Here is a 24,793-nt window from a genome sequence, read left to right as displayed (position 1 = left end):
TAGAGTATACTGCTGTGTTTATGTTTCTGTGTGTGTGTGTGTGTGTGTGTGTGTGTGTGTGTGTGTGTGTGTGTGTGTTTACCCCTGATCCTTGTTCCAGCCAGTAGCTTAGCCACATGTTGCTGAAGGCCGTCGTCCCCACGAGCAGAACAAAACTCAACATCATGAAAAAGAGAAGGATATAACCTGGACACACACACACACACACACACACACACAATGATCAACAACAGGGTCTACCCTGGAGAGATCATGGATTATGACGTAGGTATATGCATGCAGTCATCTTGTTCCCCTCACTCCCAGTAGGTGAGAAGAGGGTCTGTAGTTGGGTCTGTGCTCCCAGTAGGTGAGAAGAGGGTCTGTAGTTGGGTCTGTGCTCCCAGTAGGTGAGAAGAGGGTCTGTAGTTGGGTTTGTGGATGCTACTGCTCCCAATGCGGCTGTCATTTTGTTACATTTAGAATTTCAGCTGGTTCAGCTGAAAGCCTTGCAAGAGAAAGTCCTTGAAATATGCCTGAATTGTTTTTAATTTACTGACAAAACCCTTTTCCCTTGGAAAAATAATTTTGAGCCTGGCTTTATCAACCGATCTGATTTTGTTTGTAAGCAAATAAGTACATATTTAATGAGATAGGGCCTCATTTGCATATTTAAACATTAAAATAGAAATAAACATGCAATGCATTTTTTTCTCATCTTAACATAAGTAATCAACTGAGAAAGTTCCATGGTGATAGCTATAATTTAAAAAATGCACCCTATTCACACTTTAATTATCTTATTATGCTAATTATGCAAATTTCCCAAGGTGAAACTTTTAGCAACCAAGTTGAAATCCATCCACTAGGCCTATATATATAGAAATAATAATAATATATATAATAAATAATAATATATATAATAAATAATAATAATTATATAATAAATAATAAAAATAATTAGAAATAACCCCTGTGTCCTCCAAAGTCTCCCTCTGTGACTGTTTGCTGTAGGGTGTCTGACTTCACCCCAAGGACACAAACATAGCCTAGGCCAGGTTAAGGGGTCTTGTAACATCCTTATCTCTGTTGATACTAACTGGATGGATGGATCATTGTTGGGGGTAAGTTTCTTGTGATTTTCCATGTGTGTGTGTGTGTGTTAAGAGTATAAGAACTGGCTTCACCCAGAGATGTGTGGGATTGTTACTTGACATTTGCTGTGGGTAACAGTCTCCCGGTATCGTGAATAAAGCTGCAGTCTCACACCAGTTGCCTTGACAACAAGCCCTCTCCTCTACTCCAGTGTTTCCCAAACCTTTTTTCTGGCCCACTTTTTAAAAATGACAGACCATCGCGACCCATTTCACTTCAAATCTACCCTGCAACCACCAATATTGTTTTAGGCCATAGGTTCTCTAACTTTTCTATGCCTCCCCCAACCATACATTGCTATAGGATCTCTGCTTTGAACACGGTTGTGTTGCATTTTGAGCACCATCAGCATGAAAAGTTGGAAATGACTACTGAAAAGATACGTTTTAATGCGCATCCGAGAGTAGGAGAAATTCTCGTAAAGTTGAGGAACTGGTATCTATTAATGTGGCAAATAGGCGGATTTATGTCCCTTGCAGTTTGCAACTGCGAGGTACATGGCAGGCACCCCACAGAACGGTTTCATTTTGAGAGGTAGATATCCATGCTCAGGCACCCCCTCTACGATGCGTTCGTCCCCCAGTTTTTCCAATTCCCCCAGACTTTGGGAAACACTGGTCTCATCAGCAACAACGATGAGACGGCCTACAGGGAAGAGGTCCAGCACCTAACATCGTGGTGCACTGATAACAACCTGGCTCTCAACACCAAGAAGACCAAAGAGCTCATTGTGGACTTCTAACAGGAAGTCTAAAGCTAGCACACACACACCCATTCTCATCAACGAGACTGAGGTGGAACGTGTCACCAGCTTCAAGTTTCTGGGTGTCCACATCTCTGAGGACCTCTCTTGGACCCTCAACACTTCTACCCTGATCAAAAAGGCTCAGCGTCTCTTCTTTCTGAGGAGGCTAAAAAAGGTCCACCTGTCTCCTCAGATCCTGGTGAACTTCTACCGCTGCACCATTGAGAGCATCCTCACCAACTGTGTCACAGTTTGGTATGGCAACTGGCCATCCAGGGCAAGCGATGCTTGCGTAAGGCACGCAGCATCATCAAAGACTGTTCTCACCCCAACCACAGACTGTTCTCCCCACTCCCCTCAGGGAGGCGTTACAGGTCTCTCCGCACCCGAACCAGCAGGTTCAGAGGAAGCTTCTTCCCTGCGTCTGTCACCCTACTGAACCCCCGCCCACGCCTGATGCCTCCTTGCCTGTGCCTGTTGAGGTCCACGCCTACCCTATCCCACCCATAGTGTTCTATTTATTTACAAATGTAGATACTGCAATTACACTTTTATAGCCATATTCTACTGCTCTTCACCCTGCACATATACAGAAGAGCTGTGAATGTTGGGCGCCCAACTGAAAGGGTGATCTGGGACCTGGGATCTGGTTGATTTGATATGGAATGACTGTGTGTGTGTGTGTGTGTGGCTAACCTCCTGCAGCTTTGCAGTACTGGTGATATGTTCGCCATGTCACTGATCCCTCCTGAGTGACCTCCTGTTTGATCAGCTGTTGAATCTCTGCTCACATACACACACACACACACACACACACACACACACACACACACACACACACACACACACACACACACACACACACACACAGACACAGACACAGGTCAGTGTTTAACCTCAATTTCCATATCGGCAAATTACTCACTTAACTTCTAGTATCTTTGGGCATCCACATGAAAAGGTGTGCTTTTTGACACTTGTAGGTCATGACGTCAGCTAACTGCCACCTAGGTGTATATGTATAACAGCATAACATGTAGATTTAAATGCCCATTGAAGAGGTTTTTTTTTACCTTAAAATAACGGTAACACTTTATCATAACTACTCACTATTAATCATTAATTAAGCATTTGTAAACTATTACTAAATGCATTATTCCTCATTTGTAAAACATTTAGTTTTTATAAATGATGCAATAATAATTTGTTAATGTAATAATCTGGACATTAGTTAAGTAACATCCATTATTTGACTTATTAAGGAATTGTCTATAGTTTATCAGTTTCAATGGGTATCTTAATTATTAACAAACTATGTACACCTACAAAAATAATGATTAATCGCTTATACACAAAATGTACTTAACTAACCATTTCTAACTCCCGAGTTAATCATGAATTATAGCATTAGGAAGTGGTTTATAAAACATGTATCCACACCCTAACTCATAAGTGCATATGTTTAAGGCATGCATACATGTATGTGTAAATTAGCAAACCCATTATAACTGATTTTATAAACCATACACTTAGGAAGTTGCTGTTTGGGTGGGAGCACTCCTACGATGACCCTTGAGGGAGCAGGGGTGTGGCCTTCATGTATATAAGTATAAGTTTTTTGATCCCGTGAGGGAAATTTGGTCTCTGCATTTATCCCAATCCGTGAATTAGTGAAACACAAACAGCACACAGTGAACACACAGTGAGGTGAAGCACACACTAATCCCGGCGCAGTGAGCTGCCTGATACAATGGCGGCGCTCGGGGAGCAGTGAGGGGTTAGGTGCCTTGCTCAAGGGCACTTCAGCCGCGGCCCACTGGTCGGGGCTCGAACCGGCAACCCTCTGGTTACAAGTCCAGAGTGCTAACCAGTGGGCCACGGCTGCCCGTCCAATCTCATTCAAATGCGTCCACAGGACACTTCTCTTCATATGCTAATTTGATACTTTTATGTTCTGTAATTGTTGTTCTAAGTACTCTCCTTATCGAAGTTCTCTACATTATTAAATCTCCACGTGCGCTGGTGAGACCAAGACTACAGGCACCTCTATGAAACTGTAGTACTGTGGCTGGCAGCATTACAGAGGCATAGAAACACTGTCGGTGCAAGAGCTAAATTGGAGCTAAATTTGTCTCAATAATATTTGTATATGTAATTTGCTGCCGCTAGGGGCGCGTCTAGATTTCTAGGCTAGATATGGGTGGCTTCTCTGCGCAAAGTTTGTCTCAAAAATACGTGATCCACAAATGCTGATCCACTAATGCGAAAACGAAAACTGTGTGTGCTGGTGATCCACAAATGCAAAATTAGATTTCACAAAGGCAATTTTCAGTTTTACAAATGTCATTTCATTTACAAATACACATCTACAATTGTGAAAACCAATTTACAAGTTACAAATATGATTTTTTTATTTGTGGATGTCAAAACACGAATGCAAGTCAAGAAATATTTGTGGATGTCGCCATCTACTGGATTGCGATTTCTGTGTGCCGTTGAATTAAAGTAGGCCTATTTACGTGTGGATTTGTGTGACTTTCATGTGAAGAACGTCTCAAAAACACGTAACTTTGGAAAGCGAAGAATGCGTGTGCTGGTGATCCACAAATGCAGAATCACATTTCACAAATGAAATTTTCGGTTTTACAAATGGCATTTTATTTACAAATGCACATCTATATTTGTAAAAATAATTATACGAGTTACAAATATGATTTTTTATTTGTAGATATCAAAACACACATGCAAATCAAGAAATATTTGTGGATCCCCCTCTGCGCATATACAAATATTATTGAGACAAATTTAGCTCCATACTAACTACTGTCAGAGTTCTGAAGAAGTGAGATTGCAGTGGAACGCGTGACGTACCAGGGTTGATGACTCCGTTGTTCTCGTGTTTGTCTGCAGTCAGCTCTGGAACCTCAATTTGCTGCAGATCAGCTGGTGGTTCCTTACTTTCCTCCTTTACAGAACATATTAAAGAGAGACACCAATCACTATTTTTGCAGAACAAATTAAAGGGAGGCACCAATCACTATTTTACAGAACAAATTAAAGAGAGGCACCAATCATTCAGACATGGGCAGTATTTCAATTAGATGAATTTGAAATACATATTTAATTACTTTAGCATATTTTTGTAATTTGTATTTAGCAAAAAATCAAAAGTAGTTTGTAACAAAATACTTTGAGGGATTGTATTTACAGTATTTCAAATACTTAAATACTGAAGAAAAATATGTCTTTTTTGTGCTCAAATAAGCCAACATGAGGCTATGTTTAACACCATAGTAAAACATTTTGCCATATTTTCTGATGTTGGTAATGTCAGGTTCGATGCACGAAAATAATGTGACACACCCTGGGGATTCCCTCAGCGAATCAGCTTTGAACACAGGAGAAGAAGCGACTCTGAACACAGGAGAAGAAGCAAGCAAAACCCATTCACCAAGTGAATAGAGTCTGGTCACTTGTGATTGGGAATCGATAAAAGAGAAATCCGGGAGATTTTTACATGGATCTTGATCGCTAGATGTCAACAGGAAAAAAAATAACAAAAATCGGTGCGACCGAACTGGAGTAGCTGCAGATAATGGCTAGTACACTCTTAAAACGAATGTGTCCCTATCTGGACACAGAAATGTGTTAAAAAAAAAACAACGCAAGTTGTGTTGATTCAACGCAAGTTGCGTTATTTTCAACACATTTTGTGTAACAAATGAAAAAAAGGAAACAACACAAACTTGTGTGGTCCCTATCTGGACAAAGAGATGTGTTAAAACAACACAAGTTGCGTTGTTTTCAACACATTCATTTTAAGAGTGTACTCCCAATCGCTCCAATGCTAGGTCTGGGGGCATCATCTAAACTTACCTTTTACCGTCATTAAAGGTCTGCACTATATGAACTATATGAGTTGTTATGTGACAAAACGTTTTCTACTCATTAGCTGCAAGAAACCGTCTAAATTCAAATTTGCTTCTTACTTTTCAAAATGGACTTTTGCTTGGTGGACTTGAAGAGAAATGGACACACACACAGACTTAAGAAGACACTCTTAAAGGGTAGCTGCATCAACCAGCAGAGGGAGTGAAAGGCAGTGAGACTTTCAAACATTTTTTTTTTTTGCTAAGTTTGCTGTGCACGTTTGCAACACACACACACACACACACACAGGAGAGAGAGAGAGGTGAGAGTCTGATGAGACACAAACAGTATGAGGTCTCTGGACGTTGGGTTACTGCAGGTCCTCTCTGGACCCTGGACGTGGGGTTACAGCTGAATATGTATGTTTGCCTCAAACATCCACCTTCGTCCAGAGAATTTTGCACATTGGGAGTGAGAGTGTTCTATCCACAGTGAGTGTTCTATCTGGAGTTTAGTGTGAAAAAGAGTGAGTGAGAGAGACTGTGTGTTTTTTGACATACATGCGTCTGCTCCAGCTGGAAGTTGTTGATGAGCTGTGCGTAGCGGCCCTGGGCCTTCATCAGAGACGTGTGTGTCCCCGCCTCCTTAATCTCACCGTTCTCAAGAAGCATCACGTCGTCACAGAACTCCAGATACTACGCCAGTGGAGAGAAGGAGAGGAAGAACAGGGGAGGTGGAGAGGAAGAACAGGGGAGGAGGAGAGGAGGAGAAAGAGAGGAGGAGAGGAGGAAAAGGGGAGGTGGAGAGGAGGGGGAAGAGAGGAGGGGAGGAGGAAGAGGGGAGGAGGGGGAAGAGAGGAGGGGAGGAAAGGAGGGAAGAGGAGGAGAGGTGAAGAGGAGGAAGAGGGGAGGAGGAGAGGAGGGGGAAGAGAGGAGGGGAGGAGAGGTGGAAGAGGGGAGGAGGAGAGGAGGGGAGGTGAAGAGGAGGAAGAGGGGAGGAGGAGAGGAGGAGAGGAGGGAGTAGAGGGGAGGGGAGAAGGAAAGGAGGGGAGGAATTAGTAAGTAGGTAAAGTAAGTACATTTTATTTATATAGCGCTTTTCACAGACAGGATCACAAAGTGCTTGACACAAAAGTGCATGAAACATAAAAGCATAGGAGTAAACAAGAATCTACGGATAAATAAGTAAAACAGATACAATCTGCAGTTGCCCCTTAAAACACTCTCAAGTGCTAATTGGACTGACTAGTGCTAATTGGAAGAGCATTCCAGAGTCTGGGGGCACACTCTTAAAACGAATGTGTTGAAAACAACACAACTTGCATTGTTTTTAACACATCTCTTGTGTCCAGATAGGGACAACACAGTTTGTGTTGTTTACTTTTTTTTTTATTTGTGACACAATATGTGTTGAAAATAACACAACTTGCATTGAAAACAACACAACTTGCGTTGTCCAGATAGGGACAACACATTTGTTTTAAGAGTGCAGTAGAGGCAAAAGCTCTATCCCCACACGTCTTTAGGAGAGGAGGAGAGGAGTGAAGGGGGGGGCAGGAGAAGGAGGGAGGGGACAGAAGCTGGGATGAAAGAAGGAGAGGAGAAAAGGAGGGAGAAGAGGAGGAGAGGACAGGAGGATGAGATAAGGAGAGGGATGAAAGAAGGAGAGGAGAAAAGGAGGGAGAAGAGGAGGAGAGGACCGGAGGATGAGATAAGGTGAGGGATGAAAGAAGGAGAGGAGGGGAGGGAGAAGAGGACAGGAGGATGAGATGAGGAGAGGGAGAAGAGGTGAGGAAAGAAAGAGGGGAGGAGAGGAGAAGAAGAAAGGAGGTGGGGAGGACATGACAGAAAGAGGAGAGGATGGATATGACAGAAGGAGAGAGGGAAAGGAGAGAAGAGGAGAGGAGAGGAGAGGAGAGGAGAGGGGAATTATGTCCACCAAGGAGTGTTGGGTTAAGAGCCTCTCTCCACTAGGGGTCAGTACAGGGGGGTGTTAGGAAAGGTAGTTACCTGTAGCTGGTGTGTGACCAGGATGACAGACTTGCCCTTCAGGGCTTTTTTCACACACTCCTCAAAGATGTGTTTGCCCACGTGAGCGTCCACTGCAGACAGCGGGTCGTCCAGCAGGTAGATGTCCCGGTTTGAGTAGACCGCTCGGGCCAGACTGATCCGCTGCTTCTGACCGCCCGACAGGTTCAGCCCACGCTCACCAATCTGAATACACACACACACAGATTTACACACGCACACACACACACACACACACACACACACAGGATACACATGCACACGTGCACACAGTCACACCTATGCACACAACCATTTACACAACATACATACATACACACCCACCCACACACATGTAACGGATGCCAGCTAGCTTATCTGTGTGTGTGGAACGTTGGTAAACCTCACTCCCCGACACCTCAAGAGTGCTGCTGGCATGCGAGCTAGTAGCCTGAGGTGCTACTGTTGCAGGTTCAACACAACACAGTTTGCACACACACACTTAAGACATATACACATAACAAACAGGCAAACACACACACACACACACACACACTTGGGTGTATACTACTCACCTCAGTTTCATCACCATAGTAGAGTATGGCCAAGTCTGGCTTGAGGGAGCATACGTTGATGACGTCATTATACCTGTGAGAGAACACACACACACACACACACATGGAATTTCTGGGACCTAAGACTTTTCCTGCACATTTATAGCCTACTTGCCATAAGTAGACACATTTGATGATTTAGGATAGCCATATACCGGTAGGCTATGTGGAGAGGATTACTTTCTCTTTGGAAAACACTGGTTTCTACGCTCTGTTGATAAATGAGGGCCATTGTGTCTACATTGACCCTTGCACCACCACCACTTAAGCAATGTGTGTTATTCTGCAGAGACAATGTAAGGGTCTGCCGGACCTCTGTGAAGTTACTGTTACACAAAAAGTAGGAAGACTGGTTTTGTTCAATCAGCCTTCTCATTTAGAGCAGTAGAAAAGTGGAACTCTCTAATTCTCTAATATCATTTTCTATTTTCGGTCCATTCATGGAATGGACTTTTAGGTTGCTAGGTTACTGGGAAGCTGCAGACTGACGCCACTCCGTCTGGCTTGTTTTTGTTTGACTTTTAACTAATTTTATGATTTATTATAAATATTCATCAGATCAACCTATTGTATTATTTAGTTTAGTTACTTTGGTGTATATTTTTGTTATTTTTATTGCATTTTTCCCTGTGACAAATCAGTATTATTGCCTTGCCCTGGGACTGTCACTGCACTGAGTGGACGATAACGATACTGCTACTTACAACGCTACGCTACGCTGAGGACTTCAGCGGTATGGCTTCTCTATCTGGTGGATGGCTGTTCTTGTTTGCCATCTCTCCTTCCATCACGTCTGCTATCTACGGACCTGTTTCTGGGTATCTAGCCGGTTAACTGACCAGCTAAACTGAGAGGAGGTTTGGTGTGACTGCGCCAATAACGTTAGCCCATTACAACGCCACATTTCAGACTGATGATTTGAAGATACGTGTTGGAGCTTGTGTTTTGGCAATGGGGGAGTTCACTACACAGCCCTTGTACTTCGGTAGCTCAACTCAACCAAGTGTCTCACAACCTAACAGGATAATTCCTATTAAAGGGGTGATAGAATGCCAAACCGAGTTTACCTAGTCATAGTTGAATAACGGCAGTTCAGTATGTAAAATAAACATACAGGGAACTTCAAAATCCCATTGTCACCTCCTTCCTATGGAAATCTTTTTTTATTATTGCTTATAAATGTTGCTTATTTTGCTTTAGTTTATTTGTACATCTCACTATAACAATTGTCTACTATTTATTTTGTTGTTATATATGTTGTTTTGTTGTTTATTTTATATTATAATCTCTGAATCACTGAAAATGAGGACTCCCTACAATGAACCTCCGAGAATAAAGGTTGGATGGATGAATTCATTCATGTGATGAGAGTGTATGTGTGTGTGTGTGTGTGAGAGAGAGAGAGTGTGTGTGTTTGAGTGTGTGTGTGTGGTACCTTTGCTGGTTGAAAGGCTGTCCCATGAGGATGTTGTCCCTCACGGATCCGTGGAAGATCCAGGCCTGCTGGGAAACGTAGGCAAATGTCCCGTCTGCAATCACGGATCCCTTCAGCAGGTGCATCTGAGAAATACACAAACACACACACATCTCTGTTTCAATCTTTCACCTACAGTAGATCTCTGTTTCTCGAGTCACCTACTGTCAGTATGGAAAAAAACCCCGAAAACAATCGGTTCTACCTATCTGGAGTTGCTACAGTCAACAGCTAGAGCAACTCCTGAACATGCCCCAAAGTGTAGTACTGTAGCTGCCTGGCAGCTGCCTCCAGCTAGGTAGAACCGATTGTTTTGGTTTTTTGGTGGTGTTTTGTATCGAAAGTACTCGATGACCTCGAGAAACAGAAATCTATGTGAAAAATGTAACAATTTTCCAATTAATGTTGATGGCATATGGTCAGGTAAAAGACAGATAAACACACCTGCCATCTAGGCCATGCACTTTTGATCTTAATATAAGATTAATAACACTTGGTTATATTTATTTTTTGCAGTGTGCAAAATGATTGAAATAAGAAAATCCCATCAATGTTTATGGGCTGCCTAGGTATGGAAACGTGATTCACATGTGATTTCAGAAAATTATCTTACATTTGCATGATACATACACGTTACTTGTGATGCATGTACTACATGTTATTAGAAACATCACCGACTGACAAACGGTCGACTCAGATTCCATTTCCTGTAGCCCTCCATATCTATAGCCGCCTGCATTTATTTACCTGTTCTAGGACGCTGGATATGAGTGATGTTTTTCCACTGCCCACATTTCCACAAACTCCAAGCAGGTTTCCCTGGAAAACCAAAAGATTATGTAAGTCATGTGTAATGGTAGCCAGGATGTACGTTGTGTAAACCTCCCTCCCGACGCCTTAAGACTTGTGCTAGTGAGCGTTCTAGCAGCCTGGGCTTTTAGCTCTATTACTAGCACGCTAGACTTCCAATCCGAAGTGCTGCTGTTTGCTGGTTCAAGTCCGGGCGAGTGCAGGGCTGAGCATCACGGTTCAACACAGCTGGTAGGTAAGAAGGTTACACATAGCCATATCTCTCTCTCTCTCCTTGTTGGTGCCCTCATCAAAGGGTTACATTTTGTTGCTGATCGGGTCACAGCAACAAAGAGGTATTTGTGGCCGCATCAAGGGCTTGCGGTTTCTGGTTATATTGCTTATCGGATCATAAACGGTCACAGTGACGAAGAGGAATGGACAAAATATTTGTCAGTATTTGTTGGTAGAGAACCCATTATGAGTACGGATGGGGGTGTATCTGGGATGCCAGACACCACTGCTGAGCCTTCTGGAGATGGAGTTGTGGGCCTAATACAGCAAAACACCAATTAAAGAAGATTCCTACTTGATAACCCCAAAATAACTAAAAACTAACATCCATGAAGTCCACTCTGTCACACCACCGTCAGTCCAGTCACACAAAACATTATCAAATAACCAAAAAAAATTATTTGAGAAAATACTGATGAATCGATTTGTCAACTGATGAAGGTGGGGGTTTACTGTATATCCTCCATCGGTGTTTGTAAAAAATCTCCTTGGTAAAGGTGATGTTTTTTGCAACTAGTCCTCCATATGACTCAATGCTCAGATTCAATAAGAATATTTTTTGCCCAAAAATTTTGAAGTGACAATGTGCGTTTCTGGTAGAATATACAGACACATACACACACACCTTGGGCAGGGTGAAGCTGATGTTTCTGAGGGTGAGTTTGTTCTCTGAGGTGTGTGTTTCATTGTTCGTGTTCTCAGGTGAGCTGTCAGGTGACTTCCAGCAGAAGGAGGCGTTCTCCATCATCAGAGCCGCTCCTAGCCCCTTCTTCTGGGTCAGATAAGACTCAGGGTTCTGCAGCAACAGCAGCTTCTGAGGACGAACACACACACACACACACACCATATATATTACACACACACATACACATACACGTCATGTATATATCATGTCCGCACACACACACTACACATTTCATACAAACCTTGAGTCTTGAAAGGGACACAATGCCCTCCGCTAGACATTTGGTAAAGTAGGGCATAAAGGCCAAATAGAAATTCATTGTGTTAAAGACAGCCATGATGGTGAAAGCCTGCAGAGGAGAGAAGAGGGAGAGGAGGAGGGAAAAAGAGAGGGAGAGAGAGGGAGGGAGAAAAGTTGTAAATATGGACAATCTACTGCAGCCTGCCTCCCTTAACAGTTCCAACAACCAACCTTTTCATGGGCACTTTTACTTCCATTTTAGAACACAAAATCACAACTAGAGACGCTTGAAAATCTTGTTTATGTGAAACTATCAAAGGGTTTATTTATTTTGTATTTTTTTTTTTAGAGATCAAAATTAACTTAACTTTTTTGTTAGGTTAGGTTTATGTTTCATTCAAGAGCTTGACAACTGTGATGGAATGAAATACAACGGTGGAAATCATATACCTTTTTTTGTTAAATGACTCATAGCAATGAGCAGGTCTATGGAATCAAAATTGACTCATATGTTTTGTACGTGTGTATGGCATTTTGAAACTGTAGAAATAATTTGTGACAGTGAAAATGATTCGTACAAGTAATCGTAAATATTATACACTACACTTTCAATCTATTCTACGAGTACAGATCGGTTTTACAGCTACAAATCATCCTACAGTTAGAAATAATTTTCCATTAGACCACACCACATTAACAATACATACTGATAGTGCTGCTAATGCATTAGACCACACCATGGGGGGGGGGGGGGGGTTGTACTGACCGTGGAGGGGTCGAGGGGGAGTCCGAGGAGTGTGTGTACAATAAACGTGAGGATGGTTGCCAGGGTGGGGACGATGGCCGTGTTTGCAGTGTTCATACTCTGCACATAACCCGCCTTCTGAAGCAGGCTCCTCTCGTTCATACGGATTTCTACACACACACACACACACACACACACACACACACACACACACACACACACACACACACAGAGTGAGAGAGAGAGACCTCTGAAACTGTAGGATGCCACATGCGGCACACTCGGGTTCATCAGAAAAACAATTTGTTTTTGATGACAACTTTGAACTAACTTTTCAGGTTCCAAACCAATTTATTTTGGTCAAAATGCTCAAAATGTTCAAAACGGTTCAACATGTTGAGCATTAACCAGAACGGAACCCATTCTCTTTTTGTGGAAAAGGCCTATATGTGATATAGTCCTGTGAGTGGATCTCAATGACAATTTTACTTGAAACCGAGGGGTAAGAAAAATTCCCAACATACACCGCTCACACTAGAAAAACAAGCACCAAGATAATAATAATAATAATAATAATAATAATTAGCTTTATTAACGCCACTAACCACTAATAATAATTAGCTTTATTAACACCACTAACCACTCGGTGAGTTGCACAGTTTTGAAAACGAACGTTAAGGGTTGTTTTAAGGACATGTTTGTGCATGCCTGTAGCAACCACTCTGAAGTAGTCAAAGGCGATTCAAAACGAGTCAGAAAAGTCGAGACAGGACCAATCGTCAAAATTTCGGTGTCCACCACTCTAGTTCATCCCAAACAAACCAGAAAAGGGACTCAAAGTGCTAAATACCAGAATTTTCCTTTAAAATCAATTATATAGGAAACAGAGCCAGTGCAGTTCAGCTAACACAGGGGTGATGTGCTCTCTCTTCTTAGTCTTAGTTAAAAGTCTAACAGTAGAGGTCTGTATGAGTTCCAGTTTTTTTGGGAGACCCGTAGAAAGTGTATTGCAGTAGTCTAACCTGCTAGAGATAATGAATGGATTTGTTTTTCTGCATCTTGATAAGTTAAAAAGGGCCGCACTTTGGCAATGTTTCTCAGGTAGAAATAAGCTGTCTGGGTAACTTTACTGATATGGGGCTTGAAGCTTGACTCTGTATCTAAGAGGACACCTAGGCTTGTTACTTTTGGTTTGACCTGGTGTGCCAGGTTCCCAAGATAACGGTGTCTCGCTTTAATTTTGGTCCAACCAAAAGTACCTCATTAATGTAAAATTTTGGCATTAATAAGGATTCTAAAAGTAAAATGATAATTGTTTTAAGTTGAATTCAATCTTGTGATGATATTGAAGATGAGTAGACCTCTGATATAGTTGCTCTGAGTGGATCATGCTGGTACCTGTGATCTTCTTCTCAAAGGACTCTTCCCAGGCGTACATCTTGATGAGTTTGATGCAGGTGAGAACTTCATTCATGGTGCGCACTCGGCTGTCAGTTACCACAACAGCCCTCCTCCGAAAGACGTTTATCACCTTGGCAGCACAGAACTACAGCCACACACATTGTCAACAGGAAAGCACTTTAAACACACACAAACAAGTAGCATCAACAGATCCAATTATTCTGCACAGGTGAACAGACACAGAGGTATGTGTGTGTGTGTGTGTGTGTGTGTGTGTGTGTGTGTGTGTGTGTGTGTGTGTGTGTGTGTGTGTGTGTGTGTGTGTGTGTATTCATGGGTGAATGAAACCCAGATAGACTGAGATTCCGATGAGGGCGGTGTATCCGAAAACGTAGCAGGAGAGAGTGTGTGTGTGTGGGGAGGGGTGTACCTGTATGGGGATGAAGCCCAGGTAGACGGAGATTCCGATGAGGGCGGTGTATCCGAGGATGTAACAGGAGTAGGAGATGCAGAGCAGAAGTGCCAACAGCACGCCGGACAGCATATAGGAACCGTACACCACTGCCTCAAACATCCGGTAGCTGTCCACCGTCAACACGTTAATGATCTAGACAAAACACAACAGCTCAGAAAGTGTGTGTGTGTGTGTGTGTGTGTGTGTGTGTGTGTGTGTGTGTGTGTGTGTGTGTGTGTGTGGTATGTGTCAGGGTTTCTGTTGTCCGGTAATTGCCGGACATTGGCCTGAAAAAGAAATAAAATGTCCGACAAAATAAAATCTCTCCAGTCAAGAATAAGCTTAAAATGTAGGCCTATATTAAAGCAAGAATACGTCCTTTGGATATGTTTTAAAGGAACAGGCTCTACTGAAAGTTATTAAACAACACGGATATGCAGCATTTCAAATTAAGCGCACGCTTAAAACATCTGTTAAACAACGAACGAATGAGTGAGACGGTTAAAACGTGGCCAGGCCCAAGCAGAATAGCCTAAAAGCTACAGACCCATGGCTACACTTGACATAAGACTGTGTTTGGTTCCCAGAGCATGCTTTCTCTGTCTATGATCTGCAGAGTTAGGGCCTCCTCGACGAGGAGACTGCTGGTCCGTGGATAATTTGCTGCACAATCGAATGGTATCATTGAACCGCGGACCGAAAGAAAAAGAAACTAAAAATTTTCCAGAATAGAAAATATTTCTTAATATAGTGTTATCAAATAAAGAGGTATAGCATTAAGGTAGTGGTGCGAGCGTTCATTCAATGTGTGTGCGCATCTGCACAAGTGAACCACTGGAGATAACGTGGGTAGCAGCAACAAACAACGTAGCCTATTTAAAACAACAAACAAAGCGGATTCTTGCTGTCCATGAAAACAGGATAGAGCCTGGCTAGATCTTTAAATTGACACTAGTTAAGCATGTTTAAGTTAGGCTAATGAACATGTTGCATTCTATACTGCCTGATTACGTCATTCTTTAAGCTACTGTCTCCTTGAATTTCCCCTTGGGGATCAATAAAGTATCTATCTATCTATCTATCTATCTAGTTTTCCTCAACTTGACTAATTAAGAAGCGATAATAGGATATTTGACCGGCATATCATCAAAATGTCCAGTGTCACTTTGCCTGGCACCATTTTTTTCAAGCAGAAACTCTGGTGTGTGTGTGTGTGTGTTTTTTTTTGTGTGTGTGTGTGTTTGTGTATGTGTGTGTGTGTGTGTGTATGTGTGTGTGTCTCACCTGTCCCACAGACACACCGGTGATGATTCTCAAGTTGATGATCTTCCTAAAAGCGAGCATGGAGAAGGCCCCTTTGACGCGAGTGGCCGTGCGCAGGCTGATGGCCCATGTCAATGAATATAGGAAGGTTCTGCAGACCTCCGAGCTGAACAGGGCGAAGCACATCCCCAAACCGTAGCTCAAAGAGTACTGACCTGGAGTGTCCACATAGCTCAGGATCTCATACACCAACACAGCCTGGGGAGAGAGAGAGAGAGAGAGAGAGAGAGAGAGAGAGAGAGAGAGAGAGAGAGAGAGAGAGAGAGAGAGAGAGAGAGAGAGAGAGAGAGAGAGAGAGAGAGAGAGAGATGGCATTACAGCATATTTCAAAAAAAGGCTTTTAAATGTGTAAAATAGGACAGTCTCTCTTTCTGATGTAAGAAATTATGTGGCTCTGTTTCTGTCTGTAACAGTGTACAATGGGTGTAGGGGCTTCAAATGGGTGAAGATGTGTGTGATTGCAAAGACGTACCGGCCCCAAGAAGAGCACTACCGTCAGGAGGAAGGAGGAGAGGACACTGAGGATGAGGCGGGTCCTCTGGAAGCGCAGCATCACCCTCCCCAGAGACGCTTTCTTCAGTCCCACACGAGACACCTCCTCCTGCCACAAATGCTCTAACCTTACACACACACACACACACACACACACACACACACACACACACACACACACACACACACACACACACACACACACACACACACACACTTAGTAAAAAGAGATATAAATGATATAAAATGGAAAAGATGAGGCACAATCAAACCTTGAGGAGAAGCAAATATTTCCACACTTACATTTAGTACTTTATAATGCCCCCCTTCACCAATAAAAGGGTTGTTAGTGTTCTGCAAAGTTACAGAATTAAAAGCAAGGGGCCGTTTCTGCTTAAAGATTCTCCAGATCGTCCAGATTCCTAGGTCCTCTCTATTGCATCACACCATTTTTGCAACACACCATTTTTATGTTGATCTGGACCAATGCTTTGTATGACATTGTCCTGCTGGATGACCCACGTCTAGCGTATCGGCAGAAGCAGTCAGATGGCGATTTAAAATTTCCAGCTATGTTATGGAGCTTGTGATGTCAGGCCCCCTAAACAGGTACACTGACTGGAGACACAGCTCCACAACATCACAGACCCTCCATCAGATTTATCAGTGGGCATGGGGTTCTTTTCACGCCAAACCCACTTTGTGTTTGTTGCCAAAAAGATCCATTTTCTTTTTATGTCACCATCACAAATCATGGGGATTACTATATGAAGAGTTTGGTTTCAAAATTCTATATCTGTTTTTAAAAACATTACAAAGTCATGTTATTTAATTGTGTATTTCAGGTAATATCAATCAGATTGCAGTTGTGTTGTTTTGATTGAGTAAAGATAAATCAAATACTAATATACTCAATTACAGTTTTACTGAAATTACTAGGAAAATAAAACGTAAAATAATATTTGTGAAAATTCATTAAAATGGTGGCGTTTTGGAACCAAACTATTCATATGCATGTATCTATCTCTGTAGATGTATTAGTGAAAGAGACCAAAGGATGCTTTTCTATGTATTCAATAGACCCTTTCAACAATAAAAACAAAAACAATGCTTGAACATTCTATTTGGGCCCAAATCTACTTCCTCTGCATTAAGATAACATATGGAATGTTAAAAAGGAAGTCTTGTGGGGCCAACTATGATGCTGATAATGGAACTCTCTTGAAAGGGTCCATACTGTGCATCAACTTTGCTTTGTCTGTCATTTGCTCTCTCCATGTCACGACTTTCTAATAAAGTTCATGCAACGCCTGAGGCAGAATAGGAGAAGGAGCATACTATGGCAAGAAAATGCTGAAGGATGTATATATGTAGGTATATGTATTGTATTGTACTGTATTGACCTATTATCTTACTTCCTTGGAGTAGCCACATGAATTGTATTTCTGCATGTATGAGGAGTTTTGGAAAAGACGTATGTCTTGTGTATGTTCAGGTAAGAAGGATTCATATGATTTGTATTACTACGATGTAACTAACTAAAGTATAAGATGGGGCCTTGCCCTAGAGAACTCTGGGCAGTGTTACTGGAACATGCTGTTGCTGGTAACACTATCGCCTGGCGTCGTAAATAAACCGGCAGTGATTTTTCACACCTGAGAGTGCCTGGAGATTTTTGACCACAGAGCAAGGAGAAAATAAGGACATATCAATCACTACTCCAGGTTGAAAGCGCACACAAACGTATGCTTGCTCGCACACACACATACACAGTTATTAGTTATCGAGATCATTAGTTAGTAAGTATCAGGATTCTTTGTTAGTCAGTAACTGGTCTGTTTAGTCAGTGGCAACAAATGTGGAGTGCAAAGGAACAGACCGGTCCCCATTGGTCCTGGCTCCGTCATGTGGCGAGATGATCAGAGAGCTTTGGTCTAGACGGTTCCGTAAAATTCTCCACATAACGGGCGTCATCCAGGAGAAGGAGGCAAAGGAGAAAAACCCTGCATTGTCCAAAGGGTGGGACCTGGAGACACACACACACACACCACATCAAGGACAGGTACTCTTAGGATCTCCCCTGAACACCACATCTGCAAGTCATGATGTGTGGAGTTGCTGTCCCCCCACACAAGGCCCACACTCCACACAGTTGTTATTTGGCCATTCAAAGGTGAAGTGAGGTACAGTGTACTATGTGATCTGAAAGCTGTGGTACTGTAGTAGTGGTGGTGTTGTGTGGTGGGTGTGTGTGTGGTTTTGTGTGTGTGTGGCTGTGTGTGTGTGAGTGCATGCATGTGTGTGTATGTGTGTGCATATGCTATGCATGTGTGTGTGTGTGCCCACCCTGATGGCATGCAGAATGGGAACATGTTCTGTAAGCCGTGGTGGTAGCAGTGCCGCTCTGGCTGGGGGGGGTGTGGGGGGGTCTCGTCCACCGGTTCCCCCACTGAAGGCAGCTCCTTTGTTAGGATTGGCCAGTAATCACTGAACCTACACCACTTCTGGAAGTAGATGGGGAAGAAAATAGCTAATTGAAGGTTTTCTACTGGCAGGAACAACAGACGGTGGTGCTGGATGGGTGATCGAGATGGACATTTGGACATGTACATCTAAAAGGTCGGCAACAATATTCTAACAGATAATGTACAAAACTAAATAAGCCTGCTTATAAGCCCTGTTATTCACACGTTCACATCATTTTATTTTGGGGGTCTACTAGAACAGATCCTCATAATTGAATGTTCCAAATTTTTTTATATTTTTTCATTATTTACCTATTCGGTTGCTAAGTATGATGTCACATGTTGATTCTGGGCCCTCTCATTCCAAAAAGTTTAGCGCAAGTAAACCCTGTCAGCATCAGCCCTGTTTTAGTGAGGGTTAGACCACAATGCTACATCAACAGAGCAATTAGTGTAGCTATGCAGCCAGATGATGTAATCAAGGGTAACGTCCAGGCCTCCACAAAATAGGATTTGACCAGGCAGCAAGTGAGCAGCAGCATGACACTTTTCTTGTAGGATACTGTGAATAGTGTTGTGGGATACTGCAAATAGTGTTGTAGGATACTGTAAAAAGTGGGAAAAAATTGTTTATTTTACTGTCTATGGAAAAAAAGTCAGTGGAAGAAAGTAACTCTGCTCTCTGAAATGGCCCTCAAGATTCAAAATTCAAAATGATTTTTATTGTCATTCCAAAGAACACTAGGAAGTGCAGTGTAGAATGAAATGTCGTTACGTAGGACCACCATAAAAACAGACATAAAAAACACCATCAGCAGCTAGAAGAATGCAATTATAAATAAATAAATAAATAAATATGGTGTATTAAAAATATTATATATAAATAAGATTGAGAAAAAATAACTGATTACAAAAAATAGCGCAGATTAATCAATTCCGTATGACCTTTGACCCCGAGCCGTTCTAGTCAGTAACCATTAGACTGTAAAATGCGAACATGATTGGGCGAAAATCACTCAACCCAATCTGGCAACACTGACTGTGACTAGAATGTGAACCTCCTAACCTGACTGTTCAAACTCATTCTCATTAGCGATAAAGCTGCTAACCTGACTCTTCAAACAAGTTGGAGGCCTGCCACCCATTTAAAACAAAGAAATGTAGTAGTTTTAGGCAAACAAAAGCATGTCGGGGTGGGGTGTTTCAGGAGAGAAATAAGCAACCGGGTTTAAGGAAACAAGCCCAAAAGAGGAGACACCTACAAATGTATTGCAGGGCTTAACGTGGAAAAAAGGGGGATGGGGTGGGGCTGGGGATGTGATGGGGCACCCAGTGGATTGGGGTTGTAGGCTACACGGGGCCCACAAGGATTGGAAATACAATCTATAGGACCAGAGCTGTTAATCATAATACTGCTGAAAAAATAAAAATGATTGTGCACATGCTTTATTGACCGTGTTGCCGATTTAGCGACTTTTGGCCATCCCTAGCGACAGAAAATGTCATCTAGCAACAAGCACCTTGAACAAAGAAAAGTAGGCTACAACTTCATTCACAAGCAAAGCAGATAGTTCAAAATTGAGCATACAAGTTAGGCAAACCTACTGTATAGCATTCTTTTAGGCTATATAGCCTCAATTTTATCAATGCAGGACAGACTGTCGGCTGAGTAAAAAAAAATGATGTCGGTCTGTCCGAGTGACATTTAAGCATATATTATGTGTATCCCAAATATATCCAAAATATAGCCATTATCGTAAGGTTAAATTTCGTGTAGCCTATGGTAAAGTTATAGCCAGACTACAAGCAATGCAAAGCAGATGCAGCAGTTGGGAATAGGTTGAAAATGACTGCTTTTCAGCCACCCGATATGCAAGTATATTTGGCCAATAAACCTGATTTACATTTTACATTTCTGGTGTAGGCTATGACAAGATAGTATACAGAAGTGCAAAGTGCATCAATGTACAAGTAGGCCTATATTAACACATATACTTAAATAGGTTTTTAAAGTTGCCTATATGAGCAAAAGAAAAGCAAACTGGTGTAAAGGTGAATTAAAAGGACATCACTGGATTTTTTTTTTTTTTTGGGGGCACACGGCGTGCTGGCGTCACTGATATGCAAATTAGCACTTGGTCATCTACCTTAAGCGACTTTTGCATATGACTTTAGCTACTTTACATTTGAAATAGTTGGCAACACTGATTATGCATGCAGTCGATGCTTTCAGTGAAAGCCCTTTCAACAGTACGTGTCCACTGAAAACATCTGATGACTGCTTTACAAATAAAACAGTTAATTCTAACTACAAATGTAGGCTAATGTCAATGTTCCATTGCGCTCAATATGATAGGCCTATATTGGTTGCATGAGAAAAAAAAATCCCGAGCAGTTTTCATCCATTACTTTGAGAACTTTTCTTAGGCAAGTGGAAAGAAAATTTCGGCCCACACGCATTTTATAAAACGTAGCCTAATTGTTTGAATGAAACAACCGGTTACTTCGGCGTGGCTACAGATACATTGGTGATATAGCAAGAAAAAGAATCACGTTATATTCAATTCTGACTAAACACAGTCCTTCTGAGGATTAGCAAGTCTATAATTGTTTTTAAAAAGCAGTCGTTGGAATCCACTTCGTTGTAGGCTAAACGCCGTGGATTATCAGATTATCTGCAGCACTAGGTTGCGAATTAATTCACTCGCAGACGCGCACATGCATTGAGCTCTACCTACTGTAGCCTATGTTGTGCCTCCGCCTTTGATAACACCACATAGTAGCCAACCACGTATATCTTGATCGAGATTTCTTTGTTTTCATTTTCTAACACTCCGTGATTTCACGACACCATCATCAATGATCATCAGGCGAGTGACAGAAGTGTATACTCCGAGGCGTAGTAGGCTACTTCCTCTCGCACTCCCCGCGACACTGTGGTCTACTGAATATCCTCTCTTCTTATAAGAACGTGCAGCCAAGTCCCGCCCTTCTCTGCTTTTGATTGGCTAAACGCGTTTGTTAAACTGAAAGCGAGAGCTGCCATTGGTAGGTGAACTCAGAGCGGTATCTCGAACCACGAAAATGATGACTCTTATATCCCAACTTTTTCTCCTGAGGAAATGTTTACTCATAGCCAGGACCATAGACATAATATACATAGACGCCGCATTGGCTGCTGGAAACAAGAAATGCGGCCGCCATCTTGGACCTGTCATACTCCTCATTGCGTTGCAGCAGAAAACACAAGATGACAGCACTGTGCAGCATGTTCCTGCTCAAATCGGCGGACCATACTCGGGGGGGGATTTACTTTTCACAAGTAAGATTTAACATTACCGTACTATTGGTTGTATTTTGTATTTTCGAACAATGTGGCCTGTATCATAGCTACATGTATGACCTTTGCAGCAAAAAAAAACCGCGTGAAAATCTGTTCGGTATTCAGTGAGATATGATTAATTAAGTGTGCTGACAGCTCATTGCACCGGCCAAACAGATTACACTGAGTGGAGTGGATGACCGGTCCAAGATGGCGGCTCCAAATCTCGTCAGCGCTAGTAGGGAGCAGCGGTCGATGCGGCGTCTATGTATATTATGTCTATGGCCAGGACACCTAACACGCTACCGGAAATACTTTAAGCGGCCCTTTGCCAGGCTACTGTATAGACATACTTTGAAATTCCCTTTGAGTCGGACCTGCTCCACCTTTCTACCAAGTTTTGCAGAAATTGTGGCCGTGGTTTTTTTGCGATATTGTTGACAGAAACTATTTGTGTGGTGCAACCTGTTAAATATAAGTAGTGCCAATTTAGATTGAAACTAAACTAAGATGGAACATACGTTCAACTTACGTACAAATGTAACTAGAAAACGCAATTCCAGGGAATTACCAGTGCATGAAAATGCAAAACATATGGTGTGAAATATATTGTTAAAACAGATGATGTGCTAATTGGCAACCAACATGATGAGGTTTAATATAGTTGAAATGACTGAACTAGGTAGATGAGGTTTAATATAGTTGGAATGACTGAACTAGGTAGATGAGGTTTAATATAGTTGGAATGACTGAACAGATAGGTGGATAGTTTAAAAGGTTAAATTATTTGCTAGGTAGATGAGGTTTAATAGTTGAAATGACTGAACTAGGTAGATGAGGTTTAATATAGCCTGGCCACCTGGCCTAGGATTCTAATTGCTTAACGGCAGTCTTAATAGAGCCATATTGTATGCTTAAAGCCTGAGACAGAGTATATAGTTTAAAAAATGTAGTAAGTGCAATGGATGTTGATAGACAGAAAGTTGAATGGATGTTGATAGGCAGATTGTTTAATGGATGTTGATGGATAGTTTAATGGGTGGATGAGTGAATGGTTTGAAGAGGATGAATGGATAGAAAGTTGGATGGAATGTGCCTTATATCCTTGTAGAATGGAGAGACACAGAGAGAGTTGGCCTAGTAAGCAGAAAGCAGTTGATACAGGTGCAATCAGTTTAACTGGCCCTTTGATGGGTCCTAATAGTGAGCAGCTAGAAGTTGATACAGGTGCAAATCAAGTTAATTAGTCCATTGTGATGTCATCAGCCCATGTTAAGTCTATGGGGAAATTTTGAGTAGTTTTTAATTAATAGTTTAAAAAGTATAAAAGTTACAAAGATGAAAAATACAAAGCCCCCATGTCCTAAGTAAGACCTATGCAACGCAGTTTGAATGAAGTTTCTACGTTAAACGGTTAAAGCTGCATTAACTGCGTTAGAAGAAGAAAAATAATAAGAACTAGAAAAGCATTTCCTGAAGGAAATACAGTGCATGAAAATGCAAAAATATGATGTAAAATATCATACAGAGTAAAAACAAACTATATTGGTTGCTAGGTAGATGAGGTTTAATATAGTTGGAATGACTGAACAGTTAAATAAGTGGATAGTTTAAATGGTTAAATTATTTAGGTAGATAATTGACGATAACTGACAGTTGGAATGGCTCTAATGTTTGCTAGCAGTTATGCTAACTATGTTATCAAAGATAATAATTTTGGCCCCTGTCGTATACCATATGCAAGTTCATGTAGTGTGATCAAAATTAAGAATAATTCAAGAATTTACATTTACATTTAGTCATCTAGCTGATGCTTATCCAAATGACTGACAGAGCTTTCAATTAACCACATTATAATCAATAGGCCAAAATCATAATTGTGTATCTGTGCCAAAATTCGTAATTCAAGTCCAGTGCAGAACTGAATAAGAAAATCATACGGCTATGTATCTTGAAGTTCCAGTATGTGAGAGACTTGACGTGCCTTAATATCTCCAACCCTCAAGTATGCAGCTAATAAGGAAATAGAATTGTTATTTAATTAAACAAGGTGAGCTTCTCCCCACTGTGGAATGCAGAAAAGGATGCTACAAGGAAGGGAATTCAAACACAGTCAACACCTTACCATCTATTGATGTCATTGTGGTTGAGATATCTGACATTTTCTGTTAAAGATTGGCATGGAGACAATGGGACATGGTTGCCTTTGTCAGTGTCCTTATGTGAACTTGCACAGGTCAATTTGCTCATCTTTACTGCATTACCACTTCACACCAGTGCTTCAGACCAGGGCTGATGCTTCAGCAATAGCCGTCACTGAAAATCTGTAAGTGTTGTTGAACACAGCTGTTCTCACATTAGCTGATTGCGATAAACATAAACCATTGTTGCCTAATTACCATTATTATTCATTACACCTGTCTGTAGTATCTACTTTTTTTGTGTTTTTCACATTTAGTATTTTGCAGTATTTTTTAAAATACAAAAAATATTACACCAATAAAGTATTTTGATACAAAATACAGAGCCATTTCCTTCAACCCAATAAAATACAAATGACAAAATACTATTTTGCATTTGAAACACATATTACATGTTTCAGAAATACTACCCATCCCTGGGAACAGGCAGATTACATCTTTATAGTTGCTTAAAGCCTGAGACAGAGTATATAGTTTAAAAAATGTAGTAAGTGCAATGGATGTTGATAGACAGAAAGTTGAATGGATGTTGATAGGCA

General features: G+C 41.6%; 1 protein-coding gene across 3 annotated transcripts in view; it reads right to left on the bottom strand.

Moving 5' to 3' along the window:
* LOC125286063 (ATP-binding cassette sub-family C member 12-like) overlaps positions 1–21,708 on the bottom strand; it is a 33,078-nt gene extending 11,370 nt beyond the window's left edge. The window contains exons 1-19 of one of the 3 annotated variants that reach the window (XM_048230750.1): positions 21,470–21,708; positions 18,613–18,770; positions 18,146–18,292; positions 16,247–16,394; positions 15,736–15,972; positions 14,428–14,604; positions 13,995–14,142; positions 12,618–12,766; positions 11,853–11,960; positions 11,552–11,740; positions 10,591–10,662; positions 9,805–9,929; positions 8,331–8,403; positions 7,759–7,962; positions 6,310–6,444; positions 4,751–4,844; positions 2,576–2,662; positions 301–441; positions 83–186 (exon numbers count right to left, since the gene is read on the bottom strand). In XM_048230750.1, the coding sequence (XP_048086707.1) occupies positions 83–186; positions 301–441; positions 2,576–2,662; positions 4,751–4,844; positions 6,310–6,444; positions 7,759–7,962; positions 8,331–8,403; positions 9,805–9,929; positions 10,591–10,662; positions 11,552–11,740; positions 11,853–11,960; positions 12,618–12,766; positions 13,995–14,142; positions 14,428–14,604; positions 15,736–15,972; positions 16,247–16,394; positions 18,146–18,292; positions 18,613–18,638 (2,364 nt within the window). In that variant the 5' untranslated portion in view covers positions 18,639–18,770; positions 21,470–21,708. Of the gene's footprint in view, positions 1–82; positions 187–300; positions 442–2,575; positions 2,663–4,750; positions 4,845–6,309; positions 6,445–7,758; positions 7,963–8,330; positions 8,404–9,804; positions 9,930–10,590; positions 10,663–11,551; positions 11,741–11,852; positions 11,961–12,617; positions 12,767–13,994; positions 14,143–14,427; positions 14,605–15,735; positions 15,973–16,246; positions 16,395–18,145; positions 18,293–18,612; positions 18,771–21,469 lie in introns of those variants that run through there. The other 2 variants (XM_048230751.1, XM_048230752.1) reach the window with 2 other exon arrangements.
* Between the last annotated feature and the right edge of the window lie 3,085 nt (positions 21,709–24,793).

This window comes from Alosa alosa, chromosome 21 (assembly GCF_017589495.1).
Source record: "Alosa alosa isolate M-15738 ecotype Scorff River chromosome 21, AALO_Geno_1.1, whole genome shotgun sequence".
Classification (NCBI taxonomy): Eukaryota; Metazoa; Chordata; class Actinopteri; order Clupeiformes; family Clupeidae; genus Alosa; species Alosa alosa.
Note: the sequence above shows the minus strand (reverse complement) of the source record. Positions and strands in the feature narration are given on the sequence as shown.